This window comes from Pocillopora damicornis, chromosome 3, assembly GCF_964200805.1.
Source record: "Pocillopora damicornis chromosome 3, jaPocDami1.2, whole genome shotgun sequence".
NCBI classification, from domain to species: Eukaryota; Metazoa; Cnidaria; class Anthozoa; order Scleractinia; family Pocilloporidae; genus Pocillopora; species Pocillopora damicornis.
Genome location: NC_142672.1, coordinates 23,208,078 through 23,228,504, shown reverse-complemented (window position 1 = coordinate 23,228,504; position 20,427 = coordinate 23,208,078). Strand labels below are relative to the sequence as shown.

At 38.0% G+C, this 20,427-nt stretch overlaps 3 protein-coding genes across 3 annotated transcripts in view; 2 read left to right on the top strand and 1 right to left on the bottom strand.

Annotated features, from left to right (window-relative positions):
- The first annotated feature begins 995 nt into the window (after window positions 1-995).
- Window positions 996-6,133, top strand: LOC113675181 (uncharacterized). Its single transcript, XM_027191722.2, has one exon. It carries the CDS (start codon window positions 1,170-1,172, stop codon window positions 4,392-4,394), a length of 3,225 nt encoding a protein of 1,074 aa, XP_027047523.2. The 5' UTR covers window positions 996-1,169; the 3' UTR covers window positions 4,395-6,133.
- On the bottom strand, window positions 5,801-12,932 carry LOC113675189 (uncharacterized). The gene is made up of 8 exons (XM_089200597.1): window positions 11,756-12,932; window positions 11,057-11,163; window positions 10,532-10,725; window positions 9,817-9,959; window positions 8,885-9,078; window positions 7,750-7,896; window positions 7,026-7,200; window positions 5,801-6,537 (listed from the first exon to the last, which is right to left on the bottom strand). Exons 1-8 carry the CDS (start codon window positions 12,605-12,607, stop codon window positions 6,517-6,519), a joined length of 1,833 nt encoding a protein of 610 aa, XP_089056723.1. The 5' UTR covers window positions 12,608-12,932; the 3' UTR covers window positions 5,801-6,516.
- Window positions 12,933-13,187: 255 nt separating this feature from the next.
- LOC113675423 (uncharacterized) overlaps window positions 13,188-20,427 on the top strand; it is a 61,175-nt gene continuing 53,935 nt past the window's right edge. Inside the window, exons 1-9 of the mRNA XM_089200599.1 lie at window positions 13,188-13,814; window positions 16,747-16,812; window positions 17,160-17,231; window positions 17,929-17,994; window positions 18,413-18,484; window positions 18,749-18,817; window positions 19,122-19,193; window positions 19,291-19,374; window positions 20,146-20,217. Coding sequence (XP_089056725.1) covers window positions 13,519-13,814; window positions 16,747-16,812; window positions 17,160-17,231; window positions 17,929-17,994; window positions 18,413-18,484; window positions 18,749-18,817; window positions 19,122-19,193; window positions 19,291-19,374; window positions 20,146-20,217 — 869 coding nt within the window. The 5' untranslated portion in view covers window positions 13,188-13,518. The remainder of the gene's footprint in view (window positions 13,815-16,746; window positions 16,813-17,159; window positions 17,232-17,928; window positions 17,995-18,412; window positions 18,485-18,748; window positions 18,818-19,121; window positions 19,194-19,290; window positions 19,375-20,145; window positions 20,218-20,427) is intronic.

The following is a 20,427-nucleotide window of genomic DNA, read 5'->3' as shown; positions in this document are numbered from 1 at the left end:
GGAAATTATTCCAGCAAAGTTATACACGAACTGGTCGGAAAGTGGTCAGAATCGCCTCGTTAGTAGTGATATTTCCAGTCTAAGTTATTTGAAACTATTTATTAGCATAAAATTTAACGTCAATGTCCTACTTTGGATTTCACTGACCTGCGCCAGGCTTATAACGTTCCACCTTCCACTTCACCTCACGAAAGTGTAATGCACACTCAATCCAGTTTTTTGATTAACTAATCTATTATCCGAGTCGTATCGTTCATTTTCCTCATTTCGCAAGAACTCCTCGTCTCCTCAACACAACGTAATATAAAGAAAATCAAATGGTTTCTAATTCCTTTTTTAACCCCTAGGGATGACTGGCTTCTAATTTCTCCTCACAATGTCACCCTTGAGTCACCTACAAAGGGTATGAGACTAAAGAAAATATCACCAATTTTAGAAGATCCTGATTGTCAGTCAAATTCTCCTTGACAGTATCTTACGAAATGTAAAGAGAACAGTGTGGAGAATATGAACATACTTATGTTAGGGTGAAAAGGGTTAAACTGAAACAACGACGTGTGCACTCACCTTCGGCAACATGGTGATGAGGGTGTGGTTAGGAAGAGGATTTTGTTTTTCTCCGTAGGGGGTGCAATGTTTTATTATTTTTACGCACCTTTGCACGCCTAATTTAGATAAATCACAGTCCTCGCAGATTGCCCTCATTCCTGTAATGGTCATTCTTGGGTTAAAATCGACTTTCAATAAATAGAATTGAAATCAGCACCGTCTTTAGTGCTCAAATGACTTAAAGAACCAAAAGAGATCGAGTTGTTAGCCAGTGAAGAATTAAAGAGAGTTGAGGGTGAAAGAGAGAGATCTCGCAGGGTCAGGGAGTGACCTTTTTTTTCTGAAATAGTCCCGGGATTAAGGAAGGTTTTCTTCGGTGCCCAACGTTTCTGAAAAAGAGGCTAACTTTTTTTTTTCTCCGTGTTCATTATTTCCTAGCTTTCAGTAATGCATCAAACAACTGGTACATTTCCAAAGCCTCTGGCACTCAAACTACTGACTGCAATTCTCCTCAGTCCCCTTGCCAGTCGCTGGCTGATGTGATACCTTTGGTAGCCTGGGACGACAGGTTTTACCTCGATGGTACAAAAACCGAACATAATCCGTACACATGCGTGCACATGACGTCACAATATCGTGGTTTTCCTGTTTATTTTAATATGAGCCTGTCTGTTGTTGGACAAAATTCTCCGGCGCACATATTCTGTCCAGACGGTATCTTTTTCATTGGAAGATACAAGGAGGTGAGTTTTTACGATGTGAAATTTTACTCGACGCCGATCTCGTTCTATCAAGGTTCTGTTGTCATCAAGAGAAGCGTTTTCACCAGCGTCTCCGTGGCAGGTATGGCGGAAAACCAAACGAGTAACGCGAGCGATGGAGTTTTGAACTTCCATTCGACGGTAAATTTGACGATCTCAGATAGCGATTTTGGAAAGAACGCCACAATCAGAGTGAATGGATCAGCCGTCATTAACTTAACGAACTGTAAGTTCTATGACAATAAAGCAGGGGCGGCAACACTTTTCCCTTCCCGGTACGCTCGAGTCATTGTAGACAGCTGTGTCTTTATGGACAACTGGGGCAGTCTTAAAGTCATCGGAAGTTTAATTACTTCGCTTTACGTGAAAAATACCATAATTTACAGATACTCTAGAGAAATAGCTCTAATTCTAGAACTTTCTTCGTCCTCTGTAGCTACGATAGAGAACATAACCGTTGAAAAAAGTGCAATATTAAGTGATGATAGTTTTAGGGCCTCTGCGGTTTATATCTCACTGTACAAAGGACATAACAACCTCCAGATTCTCGACTCAGCTTTTAAACACAACAGCAACATCGAGAGTGGAGTTGGCGCGATAATCATAGAGAATGAGGGCGACTTAATGACATCCAGAGGCTGTAAGCATAACAAGTACGACACAGGCGCTAAAGGATTTCCTACATACCTCTACACTAATATAATCGAATTTAGGAACTGTGTTTTTCAAGAAAATAGTGGACAGTACACAGGAGCGGTGATGCTATCTAACGGCCTGACGATTTTTCGGAACTGTACTTTTGTAAATAATTTTGCGTTCATTCGAGCGGGTCACCTAACTATTGCTGCCGGATCGGGAACTGTGGAAATTTACAACAGCACGTTCCAACAAACAAGGGGAGCTCCGCGTGACGTACCCTCGCTGCTAAAGTCTAATAACTCTTTTATTTACAGCAGCAGTTTTGGAATGTTGATGATCGAAGATACGATTTTGGATTTCACCCATGTAAGTGAAGGGACGCTTCTAGAGATCGTAGATGGAGGAAATGTGACCATTGACTACAATTCTTCCATGCTGTGCCCCGTAGGAAGTAAGCTATGGTTTGATAACTACACCCATGGCATTGTTGCAACTTTTCCAGAAAATGGTTTGGACAGAAGATGCCCTCTTAATGTAAAGATCTACAGCGTTTACTGTGAACGTTGCCCTGTAGGGTTCTACAGTCTACAGAGGGGGAAAGCATATGGTACCCGAGTCCTCGAAGGTTTCCAATGTCTTCTCTGTCCCTTTGGAGGAAACTGCACTGATAACATTGTGAATCATGATCATTTTTGGGGCTCCGTGGTAAAAGAAAACCCTCCGACTCTACAGTTCTACATGTGCCCTCTAGATTATTGCGAGGCACCAAAGGATACCAAGTCATCGATCTACGATGGTTGTCATGGAAACCGCTCAGGTGTATTGTGTGGAGCATGCGCAGAGGGATATAGCGAGGATTTGTTCTCTACTACATGCAGGCGCGACGAAGATTGTAACGATTACTGGCTTTGGCCAGTGATTTTAATCTACTGTGTTGCTGTTGCTATTTTTTTCATAACGGATCCTCCAATCGTACCCTTCCTGGTAAAGCACATATTTTGGTTTAGACGGGCGACAAGCGAAGAAGGAAAGTCCGCGACCAACGAAAATTCCAATGAACGGCAGAACAGTAGAAAAGGTGCGGGGAATTCTAGGTCTGGGCTTCTAGATGTCGTGTTTTACTTTTACCAGGCTGTAGGTCTTCTTATCTTTGGCACAACTGGGCAAACAGTAAAATCGGCTTCTTTAACTCCATTAGTCAAGGGAATTTTCAACTTTCGAACCCATTCTTCCTCGATCGGCCTTGGTTGTCCGTTCGCAGGACTTAGCGTCATCACTAAGGAGCTCTTTTACACATTTGTGGTATTTACTTTCCTGTTTTGCGTTTTTATAATTTATGGTGCTCGACAAATCTGGGCGAAAGCGCGTAGTTCCCGTCAACCCTCGTTCGCTCCGCATCTCTCCGCGGCGACCCACATCGCACTACTCGGATACACGTCCCTAGCAACCAGTGCGTTTAAGCTTCTGACAATCGTGATGATGAGGTCTGGAAACGATATTGAAATTCGCTCGTTCTTTGATGGCAACATCATATTTTTCACGTGGTGGCAATGCGTTTTACTTGTTTACGTCATCATTTACGTCATACCATTTGTTGGCCTCCTCTATTGGGGTGCCAGCTGGCTAAGCGAGAAACGAATTACAGCGCGTGAGTTTTTTATGGCATGCGTCCTTCCACTGCCGTTCTTGTTATACTGGGCAATATGGAAGAACAAGCGCGCTTGTCTTTACCGTGAAAGATCTCAACAGACTGAGGAGCGTTTGGCTGTGATGAATGTTCTTTACGGGCCTTTCCGACCGCCAGACGCTAACCAAAAAGGTACGCTTTACTGGGAGAGCGTCTTGATCGCACGAAGACTGATCCTTATCATTATAGTCGCGTTTATCAACATGGCAAGCCTTCGGCTTCTTTTGTCCACAATTGTTTGCGTTGTCATTGCAATTCACCACGTTCTGTACCATCCCTACAAGGACAACAACGTGAACATGTTAGAAACCGTGTCATTAGTGGTAATAATCGTTTTTGGTCTGTTTAACACTGTGTACGCCACCTTCATCTCAGCAGGGGTGCACCTCAGGGGCCCAATCAAAACATATGTCAATATCCTTAACTGGATCCAGTCGATTATCGTACTGCTGCTGCCGCTGGCATTAATCATCGCTGTCATTTTTGCGGTGCTTTCTCAAATTGTTCGTGCTGGTTTCGCGGCGGGAAGGGTTTCAAAACCATATTTTCTCCGAGGTAGGCTACGAAAGAACACCTCAGCGATCTCGAAACGAAAATCCTCTCGACTCTCCCGTGAAGAGTCGCTTTTTGGTAATGCCGAAATGGCTAAAGATAACGAAGTTGTGCGCGAACTGGTCGAGGGAAGTTCGCCCAGCCATGAAGACTGTATTTACCGTGAAGAAGACTTGAAGTGCGACGAAGGGAAGCCAGAAGAATAAGATAGACTACCCTACAGATAATTTGTAACTGAACAAAATTGAAGAGTGTTGGAGATCTTCCAACCTTCGAATAGTTTGATGAATTTATCAATGTTTTGAGTAGATATCTGCCAGACACAGTGAAAAAAACAAAACATAGATCGAATACAGCTTAAGTAAGATGAAACACCCGGAAAATCCTACGTGGAAGTATTGAATTTGAGTTCCATCTAGATTTGTAATACTCAGGGACCTGTTATTATTTTTTGCCTGGAGGGGGAGAAGAGTCGGAAGATTTTGGTTCTGTGACAATAAAATTCACCTGATCCACTTGTAAGGCTCTGTAATATTCTTACGACACTCTTACATTGGCAGTTAAATGGCTGTCAATTTCTATAGTCTCTCCTTTTAAACTCTGTTAGCAACGGATTTTTTCTCACTTTTCCTGGAAAGAATGTGATTTCCTCTTCCTTTCTCCCCTCCACAAAAAAAAAAAAAAAAAAAAAAAAAAATTCCTCCATCCCTTCCAGGCGATAAAAACTGACTGATCCCTAAATTCTTCATGTTGTTTAGATTACTATAGTATTGGTTATCCTGATAGTCTTATAACTGCTGGGAAAATCTATTGAGAAACCCAAACGAACTGAGAAGACCTTCCTTGATATCTCTCTTAAGGCCTATTTACACGGCACGACTTTGTCGCATGCGACAAGCTTACGACAGGCCTACGACATGACTTAAGAGTCGTAAGCGAGTTGTAGGTTTGATTTACACGAAACAATTCGTGTCGTAAGCCTGTGGTAAGCTTGTCGCATGCGACAAAGTCGTACCGTGTAAATAGGCCCTTAGCCCACTTTTTTTTCCCCTTCCTTGGAGACTCAGGGGCAAATAACCGGGAGAGAGGGGAATGAAATGTGAACAATTGGTGCACCGGTGGATGCGCAACTTTATCAGGCGGGCGAGAGAGTTATTACTCACCTATTTAGCAAAAGGAGAAACTGAAATTGCCGTTTTATTTTCTTCTCACTCGCTTACTTGACCTTACTTGCTCTTGGGTCTCCAAGGATACTACCTCTGTTTTATTGAATGGATTGTTTAGAACAGACATGACATACTTTTGTTCCCCGTCTTCACCAGATTAACTTCCAAGGGGCTAAGAGCGAGGGTGGGTATTATGTTTAGGTTTGTTTGAGAGAAACATCAATATTTCAAGGCTCTAGTATTTAATAATTGCCAGTGGATTTGTTCAATGGTTTCGTCCAGGGAAAGCTCTTCTTCTTCCACAGTTGCACCCGAACAGAGAAACATCAATATTTCAAGGCTCTAGTATTTCATAATTGCCAGTGGATTTGTTCAATGGTTTTGTCCAGGGAAAGCTCTTCTACCTCCACAGTTGCACCCCAACATCTTTACCCTTGTTAACTTAATTTCTTGCGAGTCTTTTTCATTTATTGCGATATTGAACAAATCAGAATCAAAGCAACTACTCAGGTCAATCAAAACATAAAAGTACCGGAGACGAGCACAAAGAAAAACCTCGACTTACTAACCCACTCAATTATGACGGCGAATGCACTTTTCAGTAGCATGCAAACGATACAGTTAGGGATAAACCGTTGAAAATGCGCTGTATGTTATCGTAAGTCGTAGAGGAGATCTCTCGCGAAACATATAAATTGTTTCCAAGGGATCAAAACAGAATTTTCATGAGATGTGAAGTGTAGTCCTTGAAGACACAAAATAAACTATTTTGATTCGCTTTACCTCATCTATTATTCTGGGACGTTTTCCTAGGGTATTGGCACACAAAAATTACATGTTAACATTTTTCTGACAAAAAGAGAGGAAAAAAAAAGGGCCTGCCATTAAATAGCTAGTTTGCGTAAGTTTTTGGCCTCCTAATTGATAAATTATGAAAATTATATGCTCTCCTGTTTGCTTCGATGGTGAAGGCACATCTAGGTGTAAACTTGACATCCATTACAATCATGTCCCTAAATGTCTTACAGCTTACATTAAAATCTCTGATGAGTCACTTAATTCACAAATTGACAATGACACAACTCGAACATGTCTAGAATTTATAGCGAGGGGATAAGGCTTGAGCCTTGAGATAGTCTTATGAGTTTCTTTGAATACTAATCTATAAGATGACACATCTGTCCTGCAAAAGAAAAATGGAAACATAAACAGTTGGACACTGTGACTTAGGGAACACGACTAAATGAAATGACGATGTTTACGTCAACTGATTCGAGTGGAATATTCCTCTCGGTAAGTATGAGGGAAACGAAAATTCAGAGAAAAATTCTCCACGATCCTTGACAGGAGTGGAACTTTGGAACTTCCCCCCAAGGACTTGCTAGCTACCCTAAGCCTTTCATAGCTCAGGCTTACGTCGTCTGCAAGAAGGGCAGCAATTAAACGGTTGCAAGTTAGGAGCACACTGAATAATAATAATAATAATAATAATAATAATAATAATAATAATAATAATGATAATAATAATGATAATGATAATGATAATGATAATGATAATGATAATGATAATAATAATAATATTAATAACAATAATGATGATGATGATGGTAATGATAATAATAATGATCTAATAATGATGATAAACTCTAAAAAATGTTGTTATGTCCTTACACTCCACTCCTGCCTCTGTTGAGTGGCATTACTGCTTCTTTGCTGGGGCTGTGGAAGAAGAGCCAATCTTGCAGGAGATGTCCCTGATGGTTGTGGTCTGGTTTGAGTTCTTTGCGGCTGCTGCTGTTGCTGCCTTCGTTCCTCTTCTTGTTGCAGCTGTATCGCTAGCTGAAGACTAAGAAATTGATAACTTTGTTGAGTTGCTTTTTGCTAGTTTAAAAACATTCATGTGGTAATTTATTAAAAGGGCTGACTAGAGTCCTTGTCAGTACTTTGGGAATGTAAAGGGAAGAGATGGAAATAAGCATATACTGATAATAGGGATCAACCCTTGTGAAGAATAAAAACAACCAAAATTAACTTCAATAGAGAAAACCTCACATTTATTCTTCTCTTTATTTTTGATTGCTATTTCACTTTGCATCAAATATACTTGTTGTATGTTACTTATAATCAACTCTTAACTGAAAACCACAATGCAAAGATCTTATGTTGACTTTTGACTTGATGGTAAGTGAATATGTTGTGGTTCAGGTTTTTTTTTTTTCAGGTCATAAATTTCCAAACCAGTTTGAACTTTGTTTTCCTTTTTCTAGTTTTCACTAGAAATTCATAATCTAAGAAAAGGAAGAGAAAAATCAAACTAGTTTGAATTACTTTGATCAAGGGAAAATTAAAACCACCATATACAGTATCCAAGAAATTAAAAATTTCAAGGACTTACTCGGACCACTCTTGATTGGACTGAGTAGTTTGATGAGCAGGCCCATCCCTGGCATCCACTTGGGTTGGAGACACCCCTTCAGGATGTGTCTGAGGCCTTGGTGCAGCATTTTCTTGTTCCTCCTGAAGACTTAATGCTACTAAATAACTGCAAGGCACAATAACACATGGAATTAAAGAATTAAAGACAAGTTTAATCCTTCAACTAACAGATATGATTAACAAGTAACTTCTAACTACAATTTCCATACAATATCCAGCAAGAAGGTAATGAGAATCTCAAAACTTTTCAGGTTGAAGTTGTTATCTTGATCCAACACCAAATTCTTTTCACTAATGTACAAGGGAATGGGTTGAAGCTAGAAAGAGAATTAAGAATCAGATCTTGGAAGCTGAAGGGTTTAAGGTTAGAGTTTTACAAATCAAGTGCTTCTAACTGCCAAAGGTTGAATATTTAATTCCTCTACATGAAGTGTATTGGGAGTCCTCCTGGAGTGAATTTTGCTCCATTACAGGTAACCTCTCATGGTTCTTAGGACCCATTCATAATCACTGGTAGAAAGAGGTACTGTGAAATACTGTGATTTTGCCTGTGTAAGGTTTGTCTTGTAAAAAACAGTGGCTTTGGTCTAGAGTGTGGTCCAAGAAAGCATAAATGTACAGTTTACCAGCCTACTAGTAAACTGTACATTGTCAAATGTAAACAACTGTAAACCAGTGTTGTTCATGGGTAGCACCTTAAGAAAGGTATGCAGAAAAAGTAAGGAGAATATTTATATTGATGTTTGGTTGTAAGGTGTCCCTACTTTGGATTCCACTCATTCCTACTGATGTTAGATTAACCCTTTAAAGCATAACATCATAATGCATATTCTCCATACTGTTCTCTATATTTTTCCTAATGTGCCGACAAGGAGAACTTGTTTAAAAATGGAAGAGCTTCTTCAGTAAGCATATTCCCCATACTGTTCTCTTTACATTTCCTTCCCAATGTGCTGACAAAGAGAATTTGTTCAATAATCAGGGCTTCTTTAGTTGGTGGTCAAATTTTAAGGAGAAAATAGATGCTTGTCACTCTTAGGTGTCAGAAGGTTATTTTTAAATAAGTATTGAGCTTAAATTGCTTATGTCCTTACTCTTGGTCTTCCTGTGTAAGCTGCTGAGTGGGAGGCGAAGCTGCTGGTTGTGCTACACTCCTGTGTTCCATTGGAAAAGATTTAAATTCAGCATCCACAAAGAAACCATCACCTTCAACATTTCTCAGTGATTCCCAGATAACACGATCTTCAGTTAGAAAACCTTGATCTGTCACAAGTAAGAAGAGTTCATCCTGGAGATAATAATAACAACATAGTTAGCAACAAGAAGCTATTTTGAAAGGAAATGGTATTGAGTTATTGTACATTTCCTTAGTTTACAAATTTCAGTACATACTTAGACCACAGATTACCTGTAAACTAACTGATTAAGCTGAGCATAAACTCTATGTTAAATATATATTGAATCATATCACATTGTATCTTGTCACATCATTTCCAGAATAATAATTTCAGGTGCGTTTCAGAATTAACCTTTCCAACAGCCCAGCATTTGCTCCACTGCCTGTCAGATGTCCGTTACGTTGATACATCATTTTCATCTTCTGGTCATGCTTCAAAGCATTGTAGTTTTCACTTCAAATACCTCTAAGCTAGCCTCTGTTTCTCTTTGTGAATGTACTTATCCCTTTACACCCTAATAGCAGTATGCATATTCTCCATACTGTTCTCTATACATTTATTGAGGTGTTGACAAGGAGAATTTGTTTGACAATCAAGAGCTTCTTTAGTTGGTGATCATTTCCCTTATTCTCACGACCCTTATGTATGATTCCAGGGTGATTATGTGAGGAGAAATTTGATTCTAGTCACTCCTAGGATTTCAAGGGTTGACATGTATACTCCTTTAATTTGTAAACCTGCCTGCTGTGAACCTGTTTACCTCAATAATCTGCCATCAATGTCACAATGATTGCTATCTAGTTTTACCTGGTGACCCAACAACCAGAATTGCTGTAAGAATCTCTTACCTTGTGCTTGTGAAAGGTACTAAAGTGATTATTTCTGAAGAACACACAGAGTTGATCATCCTGCAGTGTACCATTCAGTTCACACAAACCATGGTAAGTCAACTGGCTGGCTGTATGCTCAAGGAAGGATTCACTTATCAAACCTAAACAAAGAAATTGAGGAAACACAAATTAAAGTATATGAAGAGACTCAATAATTAGTCACTCACTAAGTGGATTATGATATCTCATGGTACACTGCTATGTCAAGGACAAACATATAGCTTGACTGGGAGTACTGAGAGGTTTGTAAGCTGCCCCCCCCCCCTTCCCACCCCTCAAGGGTATAAAGGAAAGCAATGAAACAAGTAATACATCTTGGAATGTTTAACCTCCCATGAGTGACCAGGACAGAATTTCTCCTTACAAAATCAATACAATATCACCAGATGAGAAATGAGAATAAACTAAGAAAAATATAAATTATAGGCAATTGTTACATGTAGTTGATCCAATACCAAATTCTCTGTAGTCACCACATGAGAATTGTATCGTAAAGACTAAGGAGAATTACTAATGAGATCTAGGGACTGAAAGGGTAAACAGGATAGGTGAGTAGTGACTACAATAACAGTAGTCTCATAGTGAATTCTAGGGAGATACCGGGTGAATATAGCACCAGTTATTCTTCATAGGTTCCCCTTGATCTGCTCAAGTCAAAATTTGACTTACATACCTTCAGAGACCAGCTGACTTTCTGCACCATCCTGTTTACTGGCAATGATTTTCTCCACCAGCTGATTGTAACTGAGTCCACTGACTGCAGAGGCAATCTCAGTATTCTGTGGATCAATAAGCCATCCATGGTACAGTCCAATTGATAGAAGATCAAATACAATACATTCTGGAGTGAACTCAAAGTCTTTAACCCTAAAATTTAAAGTAATATTCATATTTTTTAGACTTAAACATAAATTTGTCTTCATTGCAAGAATCACTAACATTTACAGGCAGTCATCACAGCCAAAAATAAAGAAATGGAAAAAAATGAGGAAAGAAAAAATATTCAAACTTACAGCTAGAGATAAGCAAGCACAACTGGATGATAATTTTGCAATTAAAGTTACACACAGAGCAAAGTCTGACCTTGACAAATTTTTTTTATCAATGTTTTGAAGATCAAATACAGTTGACCCTCTCCTTATTTATCTCATATCTTGAGAGTGACAGTCTCAAAATATTCCTGATCTGCTACACTTACCCAGTGAACTTTACATTTACATCTAGTCCTGTCTGTAATTTGTTCATGATTGCAATGGCATCATGCATGTTTTGTTCATAGTTTAGCTGGGCTCCTTCAGGTAAGCGCTGTTGAGGATTCAAAGGCACATTAGGATTTTAGGAGACAATGTATAGCTTGAACATTATCTCAAAAAGTTGTTTTCCTAACCCTGTAACTCCTACGAGTGAGCAAGACAGAATTTTTCCCAGCAATATCAACAAATACAATATCAAGCAGACAAGTAATGAGAATACAGATAACTGTCGAAAAGGGGGTTTAATTATTGGCTAATCCAATACCAAATTCTCCACACAAAAAGTGTAATAATTGTATGGCACACAATGAATAGAATAACTAGTGAGATCTTGGGAGAGAAAGAGTTATTCAAAGAGGTTTTTAGCATTTTAACAGCAGTGTCCCTAGTTGACACTTTTCAAAGGGTTAGGTTAACAAATCACAATCTTAGTTCACTCTTTAGAATCCTATATCACTCTGAGTTGTGTGTTCAGAATACAGCAACTGCAACTACTCTTGATATCCTGCCATTTGAGGTCAGTACTGTAAATCTACAAATTTGTGGCTGTGTATAACTCTGAATGACCATGAAATTTCTTGTCAACTTCCTTATACTATTAACCACACTTATTTTTGATAATAATTGCAAATTCATCTTCAAACCTTGGGTGCTTCTTCTAAGATGCAGTCTCCAATATACTCCATGAGCTGCCCTGATGTCACAAACTCTTGCTGTGGTGGAAGAGTGATTCTTCTCTGCAGAAGAAGCACATTAACAATTGCTAGAAGAGGACAGGGGCCATTTTCATTCTGTGTGATTATGGGCGTGTTAATACCTTTCCATTTTATCCACTTAATATGATATATCGACTCCAACGCCTGTTCCTCTTGAGTTTGTATTTTATCTCCAGTTTGAGCCTCACTCTGGGAACTCTCCGTCAACTCAGAACTCTGGTGTTCGGATGCGTTCGGATGGAGTTCTGAAGTTGAGTCATTCGTTGTTTCACTGATGTTCGAATGAACCGCACTTAAATCGTTTCCCGTTGGCAAATCAGCGCTCTTAGAGTCCTCGGTCTTAGAGTCTTCAGAAATCTCAGGAGTGCTGTTTTCGTGTCCTGATACCTGAAAGTTCTCCTGTGCCGTATCCGAGTCGTGTTCCACCCCAACAGATCTTGGCAGTGTAATGTTCACGTGTTTTTCCTCGCCTTGACTGCCCATTTCACCATCTTCAGTTGATGTTTCGCCCTGTTCGGTTGATTCTAAACGGTCACCTCCTTCATCTTGAGGCAACGAATTTTTTTCACCTAACCTTGCATCTTCGTCGTTTGTCGCTACGTTATTCACTTGAGGAGCGTCTCCATCGTCGAGCGTTTCTCCCGAGCTCTCGGCAAATCCGACAGAACTTTGCGTTTCGGTCTGATCATCATCTGAGTTTTCCGCACCAAGAGTAAAGTCAGGGGATCTGCTTAAAAATTCATCAGGATTAGATGCAGTGTGCTCTGTTACATCGTCCATTTTCCACCCTGATATTTGTCTTGTAACTCGATTTGAGCATAAAAGCTCTAAACAATGGAGAGGAATGAAAATTCCACACCTCTTCGAAAGCAGCGTACACTTGTTCAAACTCCGCTCAGTCCACGGACTTCCTTTCAGAAACTCCTGCTAGTTAATTCAACACCTCTGTTACTTGAACCAGAAGTCCACTGTAGATCTTACGGCTCCTACGAAAGACGTCCCTCAAGATCACTTTCTAAAATGTTGATTGTGTCTCCTCAGAGAAAAGACCAGATTAACGAATTGATCCTGTCTCCGATGCTACATGGCTCTTAACCACAGGAGGTTAAATTCAACTAAACATCAACGTGAATACATCCTGTTCAGGTTATGCAAGAAAGCATCCGAAATTTAGAGAAAACGGACGAAAAATGAATAATTTACGATGTACTTTCTGCAGAGGTCACTTCCGAAATTACCCCACCGCCATTACAATATATACCATCGTGCGTTGCGCTGAATTGTAATCACTACTTCATATAACGAAGAGTCGAACCTAAAATACAATAGGTTTCCGTGAAATTAGCATATTTTTGTTGAATATTTATAAATGTTAACTGGATAATCCAAGAATTGTAACTTCGAGTGTCACAGTTCTTGTAGAAACGTTCCATTTCTGTTTTCGAACACGCGAAACGACGAATATTGCAATCTGAAACCATTGAATGACCTTCGGTCTGCTGTCATTGGCGGGAAATTAGAAAAAAAAAAGTTCGAGAGTCGTGTCGATTGAAATGTCGTTGACGTGACGACGTATTCTGGTTGACTTTGGCAACGAAAGAATCCTGCTACTAAAAAATTTCTAAATTGAATCTCATTGCAATCCATCAAGTCATTAAGATCACAGCTGATATCTCTTGGATGGTCTGTAAATGGCTCGCTATCACTGCGCAAAAATTTGGCGAGCTGAGTTTGTTTACTGTTTACTTTTGTTTCTCGCGAAAGAAGCTCGAACCGTACCGAACCACGGCATTCAGACCTTTCTTGGCTATGAATACTGGAATAATCGCTATACCATGGGCTATACGGATTGGAATGGTTTCTGGAACAATGGCAACAACGGGAGAACTATGTATAATCGTCAAAACTCCGAGACGAGCGGACAATCTTGCGGAGGTTGTTCCTGCAACAACCAAGAACGTACAACCACTTGTACTGGCCCGAGCGTGTAAGTATCTTGTTTCAAGTTTGATATTACTCTTTCTTGTTTTTTATCTTTATTGAGTTTAATACCTACATTGTTTTGTTTGAAGTTGTTTTATTGCCACTTCGACGGATTTTTATCAGCGCTATGTAAAAAACTTTGATCCGATTGAAAAGAGCAACACAAACAAGAGGGGGAAATGTTTTATTTATTAACACGATTTCGACAAAATGCACTTTTTAGATGTTTCAGAATTACTACATTTGTCTTTGAAGAGAAGGAGTAATCTGAGTTTTAGGTATTAGAGGAGGTGGGTGGTGTTCAATTGATATCTGGGGCGAGAAAAATATTACAACTTATGCCAAACGATCTCTTGATCTGAATCTGTAAAGATTTGAAACGCTGTGACTAAATGTTCGGTTCTGAGAGTTTTTTTTTTAAGTTCTTAAGAGTATCTGATGTCTAATAAGAATTGTCAAAAAATTCCAAAAACTGTTTTGGTTTTTAGTGGACGAATTTCCCGTACTTGTGTAATTATCTTTAGATCGCAAGGTATCACTTATAGAATTTTTCCAACATATCAAGTTTATGTAATGCACAAGCTGGGAACATTCGTCCTGTTAAACATTGACCTATACTCTAGCATTAGTATACATATTCTCTATACTGTCTACTTATATTACCTAAGGTGCTGAAAAAGTTAATTTGTTTAATAATCAAAATTTACTTTGGTTGATGATCATTCCCTTTATTACCTTGACCTTAATGAGGATTTATAATGGTAATTGAAATGAGTGGAGTGCAATTTGGGCTGAAATCATATGCGTGATTTCAAAATTGAACGAGCGCGCAGCGCGAGTTCAATTTGAAATCACAAGTATAATTTCAGACCAAAATTGCACAACATAAAGTTCAATTACCGCTTTATTACATCCATTTTGAAATCGCCCAAATACAGGACTTCAAATATTTTGTTACTACAATACTGAGCCAGTTTCAAATTAAATTCATCCATTTTTTGGGAGGAAAAAATAAGAGTTTTGGAAACAAAAGTTGTAAAATTTGCCACATAACACTTCATATCTTTCATCTTCCTGCAATTTGATCAGTTACTTTAAACAAGCCTTGAAGTCTGATTAGTTGTTTTGTTTTTAGTGTAGCCTCCTCATAAAGCAAAAAAATGGTGCAATTTGTGAATAAATTGCACCAATTAGAGCCAATCAGATTACAGGGACCACCAGTGATTTCAAAATGGGTGTAATAAAGGGCGAAATTGTGCAGATAAATTACATGCCTTTCCTATTAGGGGTCAGAGGATAAAAAACGATTGTAATTGTTGGATCACTTGGCATTTCTAGACAAACATTGAATGTCTCTCATTAGGTTTTGGGGGGAATGGGGTAAATATTTCTGACATTCAGACATGGCCATACCCAGCATTTAGAAATATTAACCAATTCCCCCCAAAAACTGCTAGCTTACTGAGTGAGGAAGTACAGTGTTCTTTGGCTTGCCTCCCAGTCAGAGTTCACAGGGTTCCTGAGATTTTGTTGTAACAGGCTCCCAGTGAAACTACAATTTAGTGTTCATGGGCATTGCTGTCACAGTCCTTCAAGGGTAGAAAGTGTTCCTGCTCATGCTTGAATTTTACTAGAGCTTGTTGGAGTGGCTCTAACTCTTATAATAATGATGATTTGGTCTGTGGTGACAGGTCATGGTGACCACAAATCAATGAAAGACTGAAGTTTTTTGGATAATGAATTTTATGTGGGCTACACTAGCTGATACTGGTATTTAGCTGATAGTTGCATGTAGTCCATAGGAGATTAACACTTGACCAATGTTTGAAAAGTATTTGGTCGATCTATAGCAGGCAACTAGATATTTATCAAATAGCAGATTGATAACAGTTGTATCACTTTAGGTATCAACTGTCAGGATATGAGGGCATTAAGATACTTAATGTCTATCTGACAAGAGGCAATTTTCTACAATGATCAACCTACTATCAATTTACTTTTAGCCCCCAAATTGAAAACTTATCAGTGGACATATCAACTGACTGATAAATTGCCTGACTGTGGCTGTCTATCTGTTTGTGCCCTTGTTAAACACTGGTGTCATCATTGACCTGGGTCCGGGACTGGGTTCTGTTTTCACAACCAGGAATACAATTTGCTTTTTTTGATGGAGCAGAGATCTGTGGGGCTTGCTCATCTGATAATATTAAGCCCCTTCATAAATTAAACTAATGCCTCTGATGTGAGTGAGAGCTTAGAAGGGCTCTTTTCTCAAAAATCAGTGGGTATCTAACTCCAGAAACCTTTGAAAAATTCATAACAAAAAAGTGATACAATCAAGTTTCTCACTGAGAATTTTAAGTTAGATGCATCTGGTAATCAGCCTCTCTAGTGGTGACATCTGGCCCTTCATGAGAATCAGTAACATTTCTTCTTAATATGCTGTTTTATCCATCAGTTACTTTGTTATTTAAACTGAACTGTCACATTTTATATCATACTAAGCATAGCAAAGGCTTGATTTCTTAGCTTTGAAGCCATTGGCCAGCACCTAAGTGAGCTCTCTGTCTGCATATTTTCTGCAGTGATATATTTTCTGTTTTGCATTAATTATATCTGAGAAATGTATATCCCTGGTTTTTGAAAAGGTTATGGAGTGCTTATTTTGGTAGTAAGCCACTGGTTGTTAACAACTTACAATATTATTATAGTGGATTGTACAAATGTTTGATTTTAAAATCACATACGTGATTTCAGAGCAAATTACACCACAATCACTCTAATCATCCTAAGCTTATTAATTATCTCAAGGTACATGTAATATCTATATATTAATATTCACCAAATGATTGATAGGTTCTAATACCTGTTGATTGATAGGTTCTGAGTTTTGTTTTAAAGTGATTACATCATGTTTTGTACCTTTTTGTCATCAGGAACATTAGGAATTGGCCAGTACAAAAGTTAAATCCAGGGGATCTTAATGTTGGAATTACAGAAATGTAAGTGTGCTACTATATAGAGTTAGATGAGACTCTTTAGTCAGGAACAATTTTGTACATGGTAAGAGGTGGCCAAAATATGAGAGAACTCTGATTATTGTAAATTGACTCAAATTTTTGTGGGCAGAGAAATGTTTAAATATTATGTTTCCTTTGTATATTGAATTATGGGCATCAATTTTTAAAGGGACAATATCTTAAAATAACTGAGTCATAAAAATTGATGTGGCCGATGTGAAGATCGAGAAAGAATCCACCACATGCAGAGTGATGGTCAAATAAAGTAGACATTGTGAAGGGTAAATTTAACCTGTCTTCATTAAAAAGTGTGTTTCTACTCTTTGCAGTAAAATTTTCAATTCTGGCTTAGAGTATGTAAATGCCACAGCTTTCCACAATCTGACAGGCCTAAAAAAACTGTAAGTATACCACAATTTTCATGGATTCTTTTCAATTTAGTTGCACCCATTTAAAAAAAAAAAGTTGGTGCTTTAAGTTTCTGGGCAAGATATCTTATCAGCATATCATTAGGTAGTTATTAAACTGACTTTATTGATAAAACGCACTAAAACCACATTTCTCAGAATCACTGGTATTAGCAGAGTTGAACATAAGAATTGTTCAAGGACTAATCTGTGACAAGAGAGTGGTATGTTATCTTCATTTGGTAATTTGAGCAATCTTAACAGCATTGTTCATTTATTCAATACACAAATAATCAGATAGAGGATCAATATCAGTATCTAGGCAACTGCCCACCTACCCCTCCCCTAACCCAACATTAACCTTAACTTGTTGTCAATTGGCTGTTGTTGAGTTAGGGGAGAGGTAGGTGGGCAGTTGCCCAGATATTGATATTGATCCCAGATAGACAACAGCAGGAATAAACAAATGCACCTATTTCTCAACCCCACCTCCCCACGCCACCCCCTCCCCCAAAGAAAAAATGATTAATATTAACAATAAAACAAACTAATCATAAAAATTTACTCACTGACTGACTTGGACCTTAAAAGTAGAAAAAAAAATAATGTGAGAAACCCCCAGAACAACTTAGAATTCTTTCAGCTAGGACGCTCATCAGCACATGTACATGACTATTTAATTGCTCCTCAGGAATTTGGCAAAGAATGGACTAACTGACTTTCCAGATATATCCAAGAATTCTCTCCTGGAAGATCTGTAAGTCACTTTTAGAGTGCCATCATCTGCATTAAGCACTTGACAACAGCCTCCCTCTGATGACTGAAAAAAGTGCCAGTCAAATTTTGTTATAATCGTGATTGTCAGTTTCTGTTCTCATGGTAAACAATGATAGCTTAGAATACTTGTGGATATGTTTGTTTTCATTCTTGAATAGATCTATACTTGTGGTTAAAACCGTCATACAATTTTTAGAGTGTAAGGTGGAAAGTTGTATTCTTCCAGTATTTATGGAGATCAATGGCTTAGAGAACTTTTGACATTTTATGTGGTTCTATTCCTTTCAAGTGCTTCTCTTTTTCTTTTGTATGTATAGCAGAACATTTTCTTATCTTTAACCAAAACAAGAGAATTTAATGTTTCTTTTACTATCCTTTTGTTTCTACTCCTTTAATAGTGATTTGTATGCAAATAAAATTCAGTTGTTCAGCCACAACTTCACCAGTCTGCCAAAGGCCTTGAAAAGAATGTAAGTACTGGTAGGGTTAACAAGGATTCATGATTAGTGACAGAAGTTGGAAGAACAAAGATACCAGGATGATAAATAAGGCATAGTCATGGTTACATGTGACATACAGAGGTTGCAACCTGAAGGTAGAAGCTACCTGCTCACTTTTCTTTTGATAACTTTGTTTCGGACTCATCTTAGATGCGGCTGCAATTTTTCTTGAATAAAACTGTGAGTTATAATCAAGTTCACTTTCATTGGTTTATCTTTTGTTTTTCTTTTCAGTATTATGATTGACAATGAGATAGACTGGATTCCCAATGAATGGTTCAATTTGCCAAACCTTGAATACCTGTAAGTATATCTATTAGTAAAATAATTGCTTTCATTTCACAAGATGTACCAATGTCTAAGAACCATCTTCCAATAAATTTTTAAAGGCTGGTTGATGTTTGTTTGTCATCCTGCAATTTACAATTCATTGAATTTGGTTATCTACCAGCTATACTTAGCTATGATGATTCTCATAGTTGATAATGCTTCATGTTTAATGGCATTTTACGGCATTTTATATGTATGAAAATAAATCTAACCACATGTTATATCATATTTGCAAGCAATTGATGATTAATTTGTATTTATATTGCACTCATGACAGTGCGTTAAGCAAGAACAAGTTGAAAAAGTTTCCTTCAGCTTCCTTCATAAACTGCCGCTCACTGCTGTACCTGTGAGTATTATTTGTTTGGAATACTAAAAGTTTAAATTTCTTCTTCTCATTGATTTTTTTAAGTTACCTTAATGTTCATGTGTATTTTTGTCGGCAGGTCAGTTGATCAGAATGAAATTGGCAGTCTTACGGTTCCAAACATGCAACCCTTCTTTGGAAATGACTCTGCACTTGTTCATCTGTAGGTTTCTTAAAGCCAGTCTTTTATAAGGCTTACCATGCAATTTAAGTTCTCTTAAAACAGCAATAAATTCTGGATCTCAGGGCTAAAGGGTTAAATTTCTGTATATTTTAGGTTAATTATGTAACTTCTGAATTATTTTAATGCAAGTAAAGCCTTCTGGAAGTGTTCTTCAAAAGTTCTATACAGCTCTCCACTATCTTGAGGATAATATTATTTGTTTATAAAACTGATTTTGTAAAAAGAGATTCAACTTATAGATAACATAATCCCCAATTGAAATAATTAATCAGTGTAAGTACATCTTAGCTATTTCTCAGTTTACTTATTTGTTCCCGTCTCTTCTCAAATGCACATAGTTTGTATTTATAATCCAAAATTAAATGAAAAATGAAAAAGTTCACAAAAATTTTCCTACAGCCATCCCTCAAAAAAAAATGCACCACATAGTGTAAATGAAATTTAGCGAACTGTATGGGAGGATGCAAGATCTAGTGTGCCTCGTAGTCTTTTAGATGGTGTGAGAGAGAATTGGCTTTCATAATGTTATTGAATTACTCTGCCATCTGTCTTCTTTACCACCTATATCCTTCTCTAGTCTCACACCTTCCCCCCCCCATCTCTAATGTAACATGCAACTATGGATTACTTTTATTGATCATTGATCTAATTAGACAAAGGAATCAACTACTATTAATGCTTGACGGAATTAAAATAGAAACCTGAAAATATAGTAAGTCACTGTCTGATGTTTTTATAAATTTGTTTTAGGAATGTGAGCAACAATCAAATCTCTTCTGTAACAACTGGGACATTCTCTAACTTGATCCACCTTAAAGTTCTGTAAGTATATAGTTGTTTGCTTTGATTACCCCCTCTTCTAAAGCTCTAAAATATAAGTGGTATGCAACATTCTATGCCAGGGATGGAGACAATTTTAACAAATGCTCACCTATGATGAGGTGAAGATTGAGGCCTTCCTGCAAAAAGTTTCACTAAATAGAACATGAGGAAGATACACAGGACTTAAACCACAAAATACCATAGATAGAG

Coding starts and splice junctions, on each gene's coding strand:
- LOC113675181 (XM_027191722.2), top strand. CDS start 1,170: ATGACGTCACAATATCGTGGTTTTCCTGTTTATTTTAATATGAGCCTG.
- LOC113675189 (XM_089200597.1), bottom strand. CDS start 12,607: ATGGACGATGTAACAGAGCACACTGCATCTAATCCTGATGAATTTTTA. Junction 9,960..10,531: donor AAGTCAGCTGGTCTCTGAAG/GTATGTAAGTCA, acceptor TTCTTTGTTTAG/GTTTGATAAGTGAATCCTTC. Junction 6,538..7,025: donor AACAGAGGCAGGAGTGGAGT/GTAAGGACATAA, acceptor TTTCTTTTGCAG/GACAGATGTGTCATCTTATA.